We start from the raw sequence: 14,243 nt of genomic DNA on the forward strand, positions 1-14,243 counted from the left end.
GCGGATGAAGAAGCAGTGCAAGGATATACAACTTGTGGCAGCTCCATCATGCTGGTTAGTTATTCCAATGAAATGCAGGCAAACACAGTGACATGATGAGAACGAAGTGCGCGCAAGACACTAACTGCGAGCACATCCACACACCACATCACACACACATATACTAACAGCCACACAGCCCCTGAAGTTACTGCGGAGAGCTACCTTGTGGCAGCTCCATCATGCTGGTCAGTTATTCCAATGAAATGCAGGCAAACACAATGACATGATGAGAACGAAGTGCGCGCAAGACACTAACTGCGAGCACATCCACACACCACATCACACACACATATACTAACAGCCACACAGCCCCTGAAGTTACTGCGGAGAGCTACACACTGCTCAGACCACATAAAAACATTTTTCTCTGGATTGAATGCTGGATGCATGGCTAATTTTATTCTACACAGCAGCTCATCAAATTTACCTGTCTGCTCAGTCACTCATTCACCTCCTGTCAAAGTGAAGCAAGAATTACTAAGTCACGGTTGTGCCTTTTGATAATAAAAGGAAGGCCGCACTCAAGTGCCTCAGCCACTGCAATGTCAACAAATGTACAGTCATCGACATCCAAAAGCAAATGAGGAATGCAGTGTGCACTACAATAGAACCCCGATGACATGAATCTCAAGGGGCAACAAAAACTTTGTATCACGCAGAATTTTGTATCATCCAAAATGAACAAAGTCCGTACACTATCCGTGGGGAATGCATTCACGCAGATGTGTCTTTGGTGGACGAGACTGATTCCCAGCCATGCGGCTACAGCTCACCACTTGCTGTGCACACAGGGCCAGCTGGCATATGCCATGTAAGTGACGAGTGCTAGTCAAGAAATATGCACTTACTGTCAAGCCACATGGAGTCATACTTGAGGGTACGCATGAAGAACTCGCTCTGCTCATTCGTTGTTCTGTTGAACAGTGCCGATCGAAAGATGACCGTGTCAGCCTTGGTGAACTCGGCAACAGTACCGCTGTACAATCCGGGCAAATCTCCTGGGTTTCCATGTTCTGCACATGGTATGGAGAGACCACGCACAAATGACACGGCAGCCAGCTTTTAAAGAAGCGCACCAAGAAGAGTGCACTGCTCGAAAAACTTTTGGTGACACCACCCCTTACCTATGTAGTCAAGTAAAGCTAATTGCTGGGCTAGTTCAGTGCCTGTCCTGTGCGTCTATTTGTGAGTATCTATTTGTTAGCGCTGTGAATCTTCCCTTACTTATGTGTCTAATTCATTTTTCTTGCCAGAATGTAATGCAGAAGGCATTCTTTTGTTGCGTGCCTGTTAATGGCCTTGCTGACGACCATTATCAATGACTATCGATTACATTATTGCTGCTACATTGGTAGCACAAATTGGTCCAGTGAAAGCACTGCTAACCCTAACGTTAAAAACAGTGAAAAGAAAAAAGGAGAGAACTATCATTGCATTTCAGCTCTGCCTATAACTGCCCTAGTTGTACAGACACATGAAAAGTTTAGCCTCACCAGAAGGTGCAGCCAGCTATGGTGAATGTTATTATTAATCAGGGTTGCTGTTGAAGTTTGTATTTCATTATTATTCTGTCCAGACTTGCAACAGTGTTGAAAGAGTTTTTAAGGCTGAACCTACTTTGCAATGCATTGGCTACTTGACCCTCTATGGCAAAGTAAATTTCTGGTTGGATCCCTGACTACTTTCTGGATACTTTGAACTTGTATTTTGGTGCATTTACTAGCCATTTCATTTAGTAACAGCAGATACAATAGCAAGCAAGCATAAAGATCACCCATTACATCCAAGCTTTGTTGTCGTGGAGGACGATATTCGCGCACATCCTCTCCGACGACAGCACGCACTGAGACACTCTTGGTGAACATCAAGGCACTGCTATCTGAACTACGAATCATACATGCACGCAACGCCACATTCCAAAGTCGTGCACGTAGGGCAGCAAAGTACCATGTCTCAAGTATTTCCTCCATTAGTATGAGCAACTTAAGCCCACTGACAGTATAGTGTACCAGAAGTGGTATTCTAATGCTCTATAGCGATGGAACCAAGAGGCAGTGAGGCAAAGGTGTGTATGCCCCGAAAATTTGCCGGCCACAAAAAATTGTCCCACGTGCTCCCATCGGACCCTCACCTGTAATAGCAAGACCAGCAATGGCCCTATACAGGTATGAGGAGCCCTCTGCACTGCCCGTTTCCTTACTTTTTATGAAGAGCGATGTAAAAAGGCAACATATCATAAAACTGCACCTGATAACAAGACGTCTGAGTTTCTGGAAACCGGCGGCATCGTACAAGAACACTGGCAGCGAAATCTTTTTTTCTGTCCCTGGTGCAATGCGTAGTGGAATATTTGTAAGCTCAAGTACTTTTTATATTTCTGGTACTGAGCTCTCGTTCTATTATGTGAACTGTGCAAAAACAGATCTCCGATAAAATGAAACTACACTTGCCTATGGTGATTCTACAATTGCTTGATTACTGGTTTGACAGGTTCAAGAAAAAACAAGTATGTTGTTGGTGTATGTTGGCTGGAATATAATAAAATTACTCTGGAAACAACACTATCTTCTCTAGGTAAGATATGTACACAAGTGCTGCACACTTAATATTGCAGTTACTTGCTTCCAGCATACAATCGGCATAGGACCAAGCAAGAGGGCCAAACTTTTGTGCTCTTTTCCAGTTTCTTGTGCTTACTCAAATGTTACTTATCACTGAACAATACAAGATGCATTCATGATATCGGTTCCATTCTATTTGGCTAGAAATTTGACGCTAAGAGCAAACTTTTGGTTACTTTTTCTTGAGTTCTAGCTCCTTTTGAAGTCTGCCCAACAGCAACCCTGCTATCAATCTAGGTGAGTTTTCCAACACTGCATTACTAGACGTCTGAAATCATTTTTTTTATTTGATAGCGCATGGTACTTTATGTACAAAACAACTGCACCCCTATGCACATATGAGTCTCCCAGCTGCCTTCCCCATATTTCTTGTCTTTCCTCTTACTGGCTCGCTGCATAACTATACTCAAACAGCAGTGCTCTAATACATTACCAGCAAATATATTTAGTTACACAAAGATTGCATAGCCAAGGCCAACACCTCTATTTAGCATTTAATAAGGCATAAAAACATGTGCTACCTTCATGTCGTTATGATCTGACTGCTGAGTTAAACTAGACTAGAAGACCAGAATCAAGCACCCTCTCAACTTACCAACCCAAACTGCTGTGGAATTGTCATCTGGATCGAACGGGCATTTTCCTATACCTCGACCAATGTCTTTCAATGTCAGCTGGGTCTTGGGAACTTCTGTTAAGTTGCTACTCTGCAATGGAAAGCAGTCACCAGCAAATATTTTGGATCTCGTCAGGAAACTATTAACACAAAGTGGCCCATGCCTAGATATAACTAGAGAATTAACCGCTATCATCAGCTTAACTATCAATGATTGCAGGACAAAGGCCTCATCCTTCCTATACTCGCAAACTTCCTAATCTTACCCACAGCCTGACGACACTCTACCAACCCATGCTATGTTTATACCTACTCATGGTAGCCACTTTTTTACTATCAGGAACCATTGGTTATCAGCTCTACTTTTAGTGGCCTCGCCCATGTTCATTTCTCATCTTTTATTTCAATTAGAATATATCATCAGCTCACATCTCCTCCCTAACTAACCTTCACTAATTAGGAAATAAATTATACATCAGGGATTGGAAGCAAAAATAGCTATGAAAATGAGGATGATATGACAATGAAACATTGTACAACACTGCAGTAATGTAGACAGAAGGATATTAGGCAATTCAAACATCTTGAATAGAAAAGAATAAAAATTGTATATTTCTTACAACAGTTTTTCTAAACTGTTAATGACCAGCGTAACCTACACAATGATTACATGTATGAGCAACAATAATGCTTCTAACAGGGATTTGCAGAGCATAACCAGGGATGTTATCGGTAGTGCAAAAGATGGCATAAAGTTCCCATAACCTTCAACAAGCTCAACACAAAATAGTAATCAGGCCAGTATTTAGGTACTCCTCTACACAGAATTAATGCATTACATATCACAGTGGGAAAAAGAAATGCATAAGAAGCAACAACTGCCCGAGAAATACAAGTCAACAAACAAGCTCCCAGGTGTGTGCATCATGCCACTATAGCCACTTTCTAATACTACTCACTGACATCGTAAAGTTAAGAATAAGGAGACAATGCTTACATAGATTTCCATATCCCTTGGATTCTGTGCATTGGTTCCGCATATGTACAGCTTCGTTCCATCTCCAATGGGCTGGATAACCTTGATGTGGTTCCGGCACTCATAATCCTGTAAAGAGGAATTGACCCCACAGGTTCATTTATTTATTCGATACTGTTAATCCCATCAGGGATCATAACAGGGAGGGCATTCAAAGATGCAGAGGCACAAAATATAGTAATGATAATTAATCAAAGTAAATATAAAATATGACACCAGATTATACATAAGAAAATATGCATAGCAATTAAACCAGAATGAGGAGAACGTGACAAGATTTTGGCAGACAAATAATACCCCAAGCGAAACACAAACGGAAGGAATAAATTTGTAATGACATAAAAACACAATAATTACTGAGACGTAGTAAGTATATAATTTTCCACACGTATGCTAAAAGCAAATGATGGATTACTAACAATAGATGTGTTCAAAGTGTTCCATTCGCATATAGCATGAGGAAAGTAACAATATTTAAGAGTCAGTACGGAATGTAAACTCGTTTAGAGTGTATACGTGATTATTACGTGTTTGTTGCACTTGTGATTTTGATAGTATCTTGAGGTGTCGACTTTTAATTGACTGTGTATGAGTTGGTACATGGTTTTAAGGCGTGCTAATTTTGCTCCGTTTTGAAGGGTTAGTAGTCCTGCGTGTTTGAGTAGTTCTGTTGGTGAGTCTGTCAACCTGTGTTTGTTAAATATACATCTGATCCCCTTCCTCTGCCCTGCTTTTATTTGTTTAGTAAGCTTGTTAGTGAAAGAAAACCAAACAACATTGGCATATTCTAGAACTGGCCTGAAAAATGTCTTATAAGCAAGTAGCTTTGCTTCCGATAGTGCTAGTTTGAGGTGTCTGTTAATAAAAAATTACTACGTTAAGGCGGTTGATATGACACTGTTAACATGAGAATCCCATCTGAGATCAGAGGTCAGTGTTATGCCTAAATATTTATATTCGGACACTGAAGCAAGAGGAATATTGTTTAATGTATACTGAAAAAATTGATTGATGTATGTTTCTGATTATGGATAAAGTAACTGATTTTTTAGCATTAATAGTCATCTGCCATTCTTCCCACCACTTGGTCACTGCTGCTGTAAACAACATGTAAACAAGCAGAACACAGAAATAAACTCAGCCTTAAAAACTCTCTCAACACTGTAACAAGTCTAGACAGAATAATAATGAAATACAAATATTTCTATCAAAAGGTTTTAAGTCGACAGAATTACTAAAATGGATAATGAAAATATAGTAGATTCTAAATAGCGACTTTCCAGCAGTTAACAAGCAATTCTAACAGGCACTCGGTGACCATGTTTAATTGATACTTTCAGTGCTGGACAAGCACACGTCGGCAAGAGCCTTGGGTACATGTTTAAAACCTAAATTGTTTCCTCTAGCCAACTTCGCATGCTACAGAGCAATTTTTTTGCATCATCAAAAAGAAACCTGTGCTGAAAAGAGCTAGCGTGCATTGCTGACACTTACCTCTCGTTTTCCCTTGTACACACAAGTAGAAACAACATCCTTGTTGGCACTAAGGCCGCGATCCTGCAATGTAATGCATTTATGAGCAATAGAAAATTTCTTAAAATCACTAACACATTTCATCATAAAACACCAACACATAAGGCAAAACCTCTGGCAAGGACAATACACTAACTTTCTTCCTGTAACCAATATTAGAAGCTATTAGAGATGAAAAGGGCCACTTACATTGCATTTTGTCCGGTTAATGTTAGCCAGGTTGAGCCGGAAAACTTTGTCCCTGCAACAAGGAAGATTATGTGCGAGTGGCCACTCTCACTAGTGAGTAACACTGTCAACCACATGAGGTTGTACACTAGTAGGTGTGTAGAGCTGGGTGCTTACATGCCACCAACAAAAAGAATCTCTCGCTTGCGATCCATGTAGAAGGTGCGATAGTACAAGCGGCCACATGAAAATTCCCGTGTATGATCTGCAAACAATGAAACAATGACCAGAAAATTAGAAGTAAGCAATCTCTTTTTCCTGAAGACCAGGTATTGTCATGTAGCTATTTAATTCCAAAAAAAAGTGCTTGCAAAATGATGCCATTCCACAGTTGTTGCAACGTGGCACAGGTGCAGTACCCTAACGTGGCAGTTTCTCATGAACAGATTGTTGCTGTTAGCTCTTCATTTTTTTCCTTGCAAAGAAATAAGGATACTTCTTGTCCCACACACACTTCATATCCTGAAGCTATTAGTAATAAATGGTAGTTTATAAGTATGAAGTTGACACTTGTAAAGACTCTGACTACGACATGTCAGATGCGTGTTTTGAAATATTCATAACCATCAGCCTGACTAAAACCACTGCAGGGCAAAGGCCTCTTAATGTCCCTCCAATAAACCAGTGCAAAGCAAAACGCCAAAAAATGGTGCGTGCTATTATTTTAAGTGCACATCATGGACAAAAGACTTGTCAATGATCACGTTAGCTGGCGAGAGTCACACTGCATCTTGCAAGTCCACGTATGCGGCAATAAAAGCATACAACTAGATTGACATCATAAGTTTGAGCAGCAGCCACTGCATCCCCAGTGTCTTGATCACACCAACACCAATACCCGAGCACATAAATCCCCGTGATCACAAGTACATTTTAAACATATAAAAGTGGGTGCGGTACCGACGCATTTTCGAGAATAAAGCCGGGCTCGAACATGATGTTGCCGGTTCCCTCTGTGGACTCGGCACATTCCTGACACAAGTCAACAGAGAGGAACGCCTAGATCACGAGCCGTTCGTTCTACCCGCAACACGATTGGGGAAAGCGTCGCCCTCCCTACGAGCCTGCACGCCGCAGGTAAAGCAAGCACCAATCAGCTGTACGCCTAGCGCGCGACGTCCTCCAACCGAACCTGGCGCCGCTCACCCCGGCGGTGCCTGAGGGCGAACGTCGCGGCCGCAGGCAGCAGCACCGTCAACAGCAACAGGAGCGGCAGGCCGGGACCCCTCCAGGGCCGCCGCGACGGCAACCGGCCCATGGCGCGCTCAACACCGAGACGAAGTCAACCACGACGCCTGCGGGCGCCGGCGTGTCAGTCGCCGCATCGCTACACCACAGCGCCGGCGTCCCGCCGATGATCGCTGACGAGCACGCGACGACGCACGACCACTGTTCAGCAGGCGCAGCCTCTCTCGGGGTGCGCCGCTGTTTCACGGCGCGTTTGCACAGCGGCGGCGCGCCGGTCGCTCCAGCCGCGGGCTGTCTGTCTCTTTTTGGACCGATCGATGCGGGGCGGGTGGGCACCTCTCCTGCACAAGCGCAGTGTTTCAAGCCCCGCTCCGCCGTCGCACCTAGACGTGCCGCCGCGCTGGCCGAGCGCACACGGTCGAATGCGCTTTCGAGCGCATCCTCCCGGCCGCTCCACTCTCCCGAAAGTCCCGGTTCTCTCCTCCCCCCCCCCCCCCCCCCCGCACGACTCCCAAACTCGGGGACTCGGGAAGCGCCGCTCCCTCCCTTCCCTCCGGCACCGCCCTCGCCTCCCCTGGGGGAGCGCAGGGCGCGTGCGCCGCCAACGCGGTGGAGAGCTGCTGTCCGCGTTGTATCAACATCCGCGTTGATTGCGCCGCCGTCCCATTCGAGGAGAGACAAGGCCCGTGCGTTGCGCACTCGCCATCCCCGTGTTACCTGGCCGTGCGCAATGCGCGCGTCGCCTCCTAGCGCAGGTGCACCACTCCCTCCTCCTCCTCCCGCTTTCGGTTTCACCCCTCTCTCAAGGAGCCCACGCGCACTGCGTGTTTACCGAAGCGAGCCGTGCGTCGCCGTCGTCCCGTGTACGTAATAATGCACACACGTACAGCGCACGCCCGGGTCTCATTGCCGACATAATTAGTAGCAGCAACGAGCGGCGCAGTCCCCGCAGAATAAAGCGAGATGGCTCGACAAATAAACGGCGCCGATTTCGGGCGCACCTACATACCCGATTACTCTCCGCTGAACTAGGGCAGTAGAAGCAGAAGAACGCGAACCGAGGAAAGGCGAAGTGGGATGCAAACGCAGCTCGGGAAATCAAACCTCTGCGTTTATTTTTGTTTTTCCCCTTTCAGCAACCGTTTCCCGGATAATTTCGAGATTAGCGTGTGCGTACGCACACTACACTTGTTTCACGATGGAAGACGGCAGTCGCTAATACGGCCCAAAATAAGCGAATCGTATCACAATTGCCGATGGAGACAAAAAACAAGAAGCTAAAAAAAGTCAACGTGGTTAAAAAGAAAACCAGCAGAAAGGACGCGCTAGCGTTCCTGAAAGAGCAACTGCAGTGTTTCTGCATTTGACAGCAATATACAAGATAAGCATTAAAGAACGTACGAAAAGCGACGTAATGGACCCTATTCTGTATTGAAGGGGTCACGCGTCTGTTCTTTCACTCTTTCCTTTTGCATCTCTTTCAACTCGTCTCCGTCCGCACGTGGCAGTGATTAGGATACAACTGGAGCTAGTTAAAATACCCATGCACTTTGCTTAGCATACTCGATCTGAACTCTTGGGGAACAACAAAGCCCTTTATCAGTGGAAATATAACCAACCCGAGTTCCGCACGCGAGCGGTCCCCTAACCCTAAATTAAACGAAATGTACCAGTTACTAACTAGGGACCGAAAAAAGGATTCGATAACATGCGGGACATCGAGTCCATTACAGAGCCGGGGTAAACGTTACCAATGAGCAATCCCTGGCTAGAGAAGCAGAAGCGATCAGTATGCTCCTATACACGCCATCGAAAACACACGCCCCCGTACATCTATATATTCTCGTCCCAGAAAACACTGGCCGACGGCTGCACAACTCTGCCATCTGCAACGAACGCCCCCATATCCCTCTATTTACTCATCTCCAGAAAGAAAGTGTCAGTTGAAAGCTGCAGTGCTTGTCCGCTTCTAACGACAAAAAAAAAAAAAAAAAAGAGAAAGAAAAAGAAAATGTGTAGACGCCCACACACACACACTGCTTCAATACCATTCGTATACGGGGACTTTCCAAACATGGCAGTGCGGAAGAAAAGCCGAGGGGGGAGGTGCCCGCGTGGCAGACAAAAACCGAAAAAGTGCGCTATATATCCCGCTCCATATCGACGTCTGCTTCATCAAACGATTCCGCCGCAGCAACAAGGAACGCAGCAAAGAACGAAACGAAAATCAGAGAGACCGGCGCAGAAACGCGATCTATGTACGGATGAGGCGAGCGATAAACACAAAGAAAACAGGCACACATACCGCGCGCACTCGCAGGCAAGGGCGCGCGATGATCGATGCTCTGTCCAAAAGTGGCTTCACTGCACAGCAAAGGGAAAACGCGGTGAAAAACGCGTCGCAGGGGAGGGAACGGACAGACGGGCGGCCGAATGGCGGTGACGGTAACGGCCGGCACTGCGCGCGTACATTAAACGGACGGCCTGATTGAGTGGACCGCTTGAGAGCCGCGTGCAAGAAAATCAAATAAAAAAATCATAGTATGATTTGGTTTGGTTTCTAAGGAGTTTAACGTCCCAAAGCAACTCGGGCTACTTGGACCGCCGCCGCACTGGACGGCCAATACGACCACCTCGGGTTCTTCAATATAAAGCTGCAGCCACTTGTCACATTATTCGCTCCCGTCTCCGTATGCATTAAAACTGGCAGCCAAATCGCACCAGCGGAAAAATGCAAATGAAAAAGGAGAGGAGGCGGGGGATATTAGGCTCGGGCCACTGCACGCAACGGTTCTTTTTCAATGTGGGCAGAGAGAACCGTCACCCTCCGATCCGCAGCATTGATTAAAAACATTTCTTTCAAAAACAACAACCAGAGTTTTATTCGAGACGCGATTTCCGTCACATTACCGTAATTACCCGACTATACGACCGCAAGATTATAAAGTTAGAGAAGCAAGATTATAAAGAGACGCGCATGCGCGCTGACCTTCCAGTACTGTCGCGCAAATGAGGCTGCTAAGCTCTCACTCACTTTATGTAACCCTGCACTGACGTTAAGAGTTAATAATAATTACTTCCCGACCCGTTTTCGTCGTTATCAGCGCTATTTAAGCTGTTGCTAAGCCACGCGCACCCGTCCCATCATGGTGTACGCACACAGGTAGTCAAAAGATGCCAAGCCCCGCATTCAGAGGTGATATAACGGTACTTCTATAATTCTAGAGCCCCTGGTTGTCTAACTCTACGCTACTAAAAAGCAGAACCTGTGGCCTGGGAACGTCTCCCAGGCCACATAATAAAAATATAATAATATAAGAGAATATAAGGAGCCGACACTCGTGAGCCCTAATTTTCGAGCGCCCATATTCTGGGCGCTTTGACTGAACGCAGAGGACAAACTGAAGTTGCCACAAAGTGAGCTGTATACCCCTACTGCAATAACGGCGAGACTGCTTCCACACAAAACGGAGCTCTGAGCTATAGTTTCCGCACGCAGCTCTGGTGCTACTGAGGTAGTCTGCTTAAAGAAACCGAAAACGCAAGATTATGCACACGCGAAAATTAAAATGCCGCCAGCGAGCATTTATCGAACGAAGAAGACGAACAAAGAGAAACAAACAGGACTTAACAGGAAAAATTAAACGGGGTAAACCCACGATATTCGACGTCATCACACGTCACAACCCTCAATCGGAGTGGCGAGAAAAGAGCGTTCATTGAATGGTCCTCTAGGTGCCGAACACCTTCACCGAGAACAAGGAAAAGAAAAAGATTAAAAAGACCTAGATTGAGTTGTCCTCGACGTTTCGAGCGAAATTCTTCCAAAATAAAAATAGAAATAATAAATAACTGAGGAAAGACAGCACTGACACGAGAAGAGAGGCGACGCCATCTGTTCGATGAACGTCCTCTCTTCCGGAGTTGATTGCCGCACGCCAGACAGCCTTGAAGGAACTTACACCGGCCATATAAGGCTTCGATTTTTCGCAGCCGCAGGACACGAAGGCTGCTGACTTTTCCTCTTCGCTTTAAATATTTTTGCGACTCCTCGAAGAATCAAGGGGCTACACCCGAAGGCAATGCTGCCGCGAAAGGAAGATGACGTGTCGACGTGTCCTTTCCGCCGTTCCACCGCGACGCAAGTGGCCTTCGGATCAATTGCCAGCGAGAGGAATTCGCCCCATACCAAGCGTCGTGTGCGCGCAAAACAAAAAATAAATAAGAATATAAATGTCGCACCAACCGGCATATACGGACGCTACTTTATATCCCATCTGTATGTATCTTTATTTTTTTTTTTTTTTTTTTAAGCAACAATGACGGCCTCGCACAATAAATCAAGCTCCGCGCGCACTAAAATGTGCGGTGCAAGCTGAACCGCTGGACGGACAATCAATCCTGAAAGCTTCACGACCGTCGAGTGCGTCGAACATTTTCCCCTTTTCGCAGAAGTAACCCATCCTTCGCGTCGAAGAGTAAAGAGCGCGTTTTTGAGAGGGCGAATTTCCCCGAATCGACGCGTGCGATGTTTCGCTTCATTCGTGGCATCGCCAGCAAAATTTCTGCCTCCCCCGCTCCGGAGGATTTGAAACCTTATTGAGCCGATCGATTAAGTGAAGATACGCCGCTTGTCGCAATGCAACGCACCGGCAATATAAACCCCGGTGTGTATAGCGCATACGTGGTGAGGAAAAAGGACCGGCCACGGTCAGCCCATGCGAATTTTCGGAAAGGAAACCCTGCAAGAAATAGGAAAGTATTCCAATCTCAATAGAAACGGTAAATAGTGCGAATAAAGTTCATAGACTTTAGTTGCGTCAATACCCGACGGCTACCCCGCTGTCATAAAAGCTATATCTATCTTAACACGCATCGAAGTCTCAAGAGGTGCTCCTGCATTTCGACTCCGTCAACGTGCAAAAGGCCGAAACCGGGATCTAATATGGGAACGCCAGTTCGATACACACTAGAGGAATTAAAACACCACACCGGATTACTTGACTGCGCCAAGGGTGTCGATGTCCGCCCTTAGAAATGGCGCGGAAAAAATACTGAAGCTTAAAAATGTGCAGGACACACAATACCATCTGCAACTGCATGTTCAGGTGCAAAGATAGCAGCGGGGTTGCCGCTATTGTTTTCTTTGGACGCCACAGGCGGCACATTCGTTATGTGCGTGCGGTAAAACAGTCATAAACCGGACCGCCGCCGCTCTGCTTGTGTATATAGTTAACGAACTCCGCACGCTGCCGTTTCCAAGAAATCGTCCGGGTGGGGGCCTCGGAATGACTCACCACGAGACGAGCGGTCAATACGCACTGCAGGAAACGCAATCCACACAAAGCTAGCCTGTTGTGTATAACGAGTCTGGAGACTGGGTCGTTTACAGACGGCGAGCAGCTGGAGTGCACACCATCCCAGGGGCAGAGAGAGAGCAGCGCCCGGAAAGCGAAACACGACCCAGCGTTGCCTTGACGAACCAGCGTACTGGAGTGCACAGCTCTTTTACAGTCGCACTTAATCATGACGCTGTGAACGGTTAAGTTGGGAATCAGCAGTATCGCACCACTCAGACGAAGACTAACATTAGGGCACACGCATCACTTGCAGTAATTTAGTTCTTACTTTTTTTTCTTTTTAAATTGAGTTAATCATTTGTCTTAGCAAAGGCGAATGGTATAGCAAAGCTAGTACTTCAGCTTCGAGCACGCAGCTACTGGCGTAAGTTCCGAAAAACGGTCAAGTCAGAGCCAGTAAAGAAATGTAAACGGGTCTTCCGAAGCTGTTACAGTGTTGCGATCATAGCTCATGTACCGATAGGCCCGCAAAGTTCACATCTACTCTATGTGTCTGTACAGAGTGTCCCAGCTAAACGTAACCAAGCTTTAAACAAGGAGTGTATAAATTAAAATATAACCTCTTTGGCTTTAAAAAAGCAACAATGAGTGCTAGTCTAGTGAAACCAATCAGAAACTGTTCAGAGTCGCCTAACCTAATTTGCAGTATATCTTCAAGGCTAATTAATTTGTAACTTTTCAATTATTGGCATGACGAAGAAGTGAAAATTGCTGATCGCCTCAAAAAAAAAATAAATAAATAAACGACGAGCTAGGTGTGCTGTTTCCATGCAGCAACGATTTACGTTGCTTTATTTATTGGCCTTCAAAGAAAGCTCTCACCTGACCAGCTGCTATTTTTAATCACTCGCCCCAGTGCGCACACAAAGCTTCAACGGAGAAAACGTTGGAGGGAAAGAGCGGATTTTGTTACCTGGAACGACTCTCGAGACTTATTGGCGCCACCGTTACGAGGAGCCCCCCACCCCCTTTCTTTTTTTTTTTTTTTTTTTTGCACTGGGTATCGTTTCCGGCCAGTAAAATTATATATATATATATATATATATATATATATATATATATATATATATATATATATACCTTTACGTACATGTTAGCTTGATGGAAACAAGGCAGCTAGCCGTTAATTTTTTTTTTTTTTTACACTGACACTTGATTCTCTAAGGCAATTATATAATAAGTTACTAATTAATTAACCTTTGCGAACGAAACAATACTGCGCAGCTTTTAGATGGTTTCCCTAGGATAGGGCTCGTCTCTTTTTAAACTTAAGAAAAAAAAACTTATACTTAGCTAAGACGCGCATACGAATACGGGGCGGTTCTTTGTTTTTTCACTGTTTCTAGATTTGTGCCTTAAAAACTGAGAGGTACTTCTTGCAGCTTGTGCAGGTGGGTTGTACAGCAGGGCGGATATTATGTGTTTAGAGCTTGATAATAACATGATTAACTAATTAATTAACCAACTATATTCTTTCTAGATTTAAGGGACTATAATATCATTTTGCGAAATTGAAGGCCATCGACATCAAAGGTAGGTACCCCTTTTAATTATTTTTATTCGTCAATGTGGCTCGAAATATCGAACGTCGAAAATACGCATTGGAAAGCTCCACGAGT

At 45.2% G+C, this 14,243-nt stretch overlaps 1 protein-coding gene across 2 annotated transcripts in view; it reads right to left on the reverse strand.

Annotated features, from left to right (window-relative positions):
- LOC146198505 (semaphorin-2A-like) overlaps window positions 1-14,243 on the reverse strand; it is a 68,965-nt gene that overhangs the window by 30,305 nt on the left and 24,417 nt on the right. Inside the window, exons 1-7 of one of the 2 annotated variants that reach the window (XM_084594002.1) lie at window positions 7,223-7,439; window positions 6,194-6,281; window positions 6,038-6,089; window positions 5,810-5,872; window positions 4,277-4,384; window positions 3,259-3,370; window positions 891-1,055 (exon numbers count right to left, since the gene is read on the reverse strand). In XM_084594002.1, the coding sequence (XP_084450128.1) occupies window positions 891-1,055; window positions 3,259-3,370; window positions 4,277-4,384; window positions 5,810-5,872; window positions 6,038-6,089; window positions 6,194-6,281; window positions 7,223-7,334 (700 nt within the window). In that variant the 5' untranslated portion in view covers window positions 7,335-7,439. Of the gene's footprint in view, window positions 1-890; window positions 1,056-3,258; window positions 3,371-4,276; window positions 4,385-5,809; window positions 5,873-6,037; window positions 6,090-6,193; window positions 6,282-7,222; window positions 7,440-14,243 lie in introns of those variants that run through there. The other variant, XM_084594004.1, reaches the window with a different exon arrangement.

This window comes from Amblyomma maculatum, chromosome 2, assembly GCF_055883805.1.
Source record: "Amblyomma maculatum isolate TAMU_Amacu chromosome 2, ASM5588380v1, whole genome shotgun sequence".
In the NCBI taxonomy this organism is placed as follows: domain Eukaryota; kingdom Metazoa; phylum Arthropoda; class Arachnida; order Ixodida; family Ixodidae; genus Amblyomma; species Amblyomma maculatum.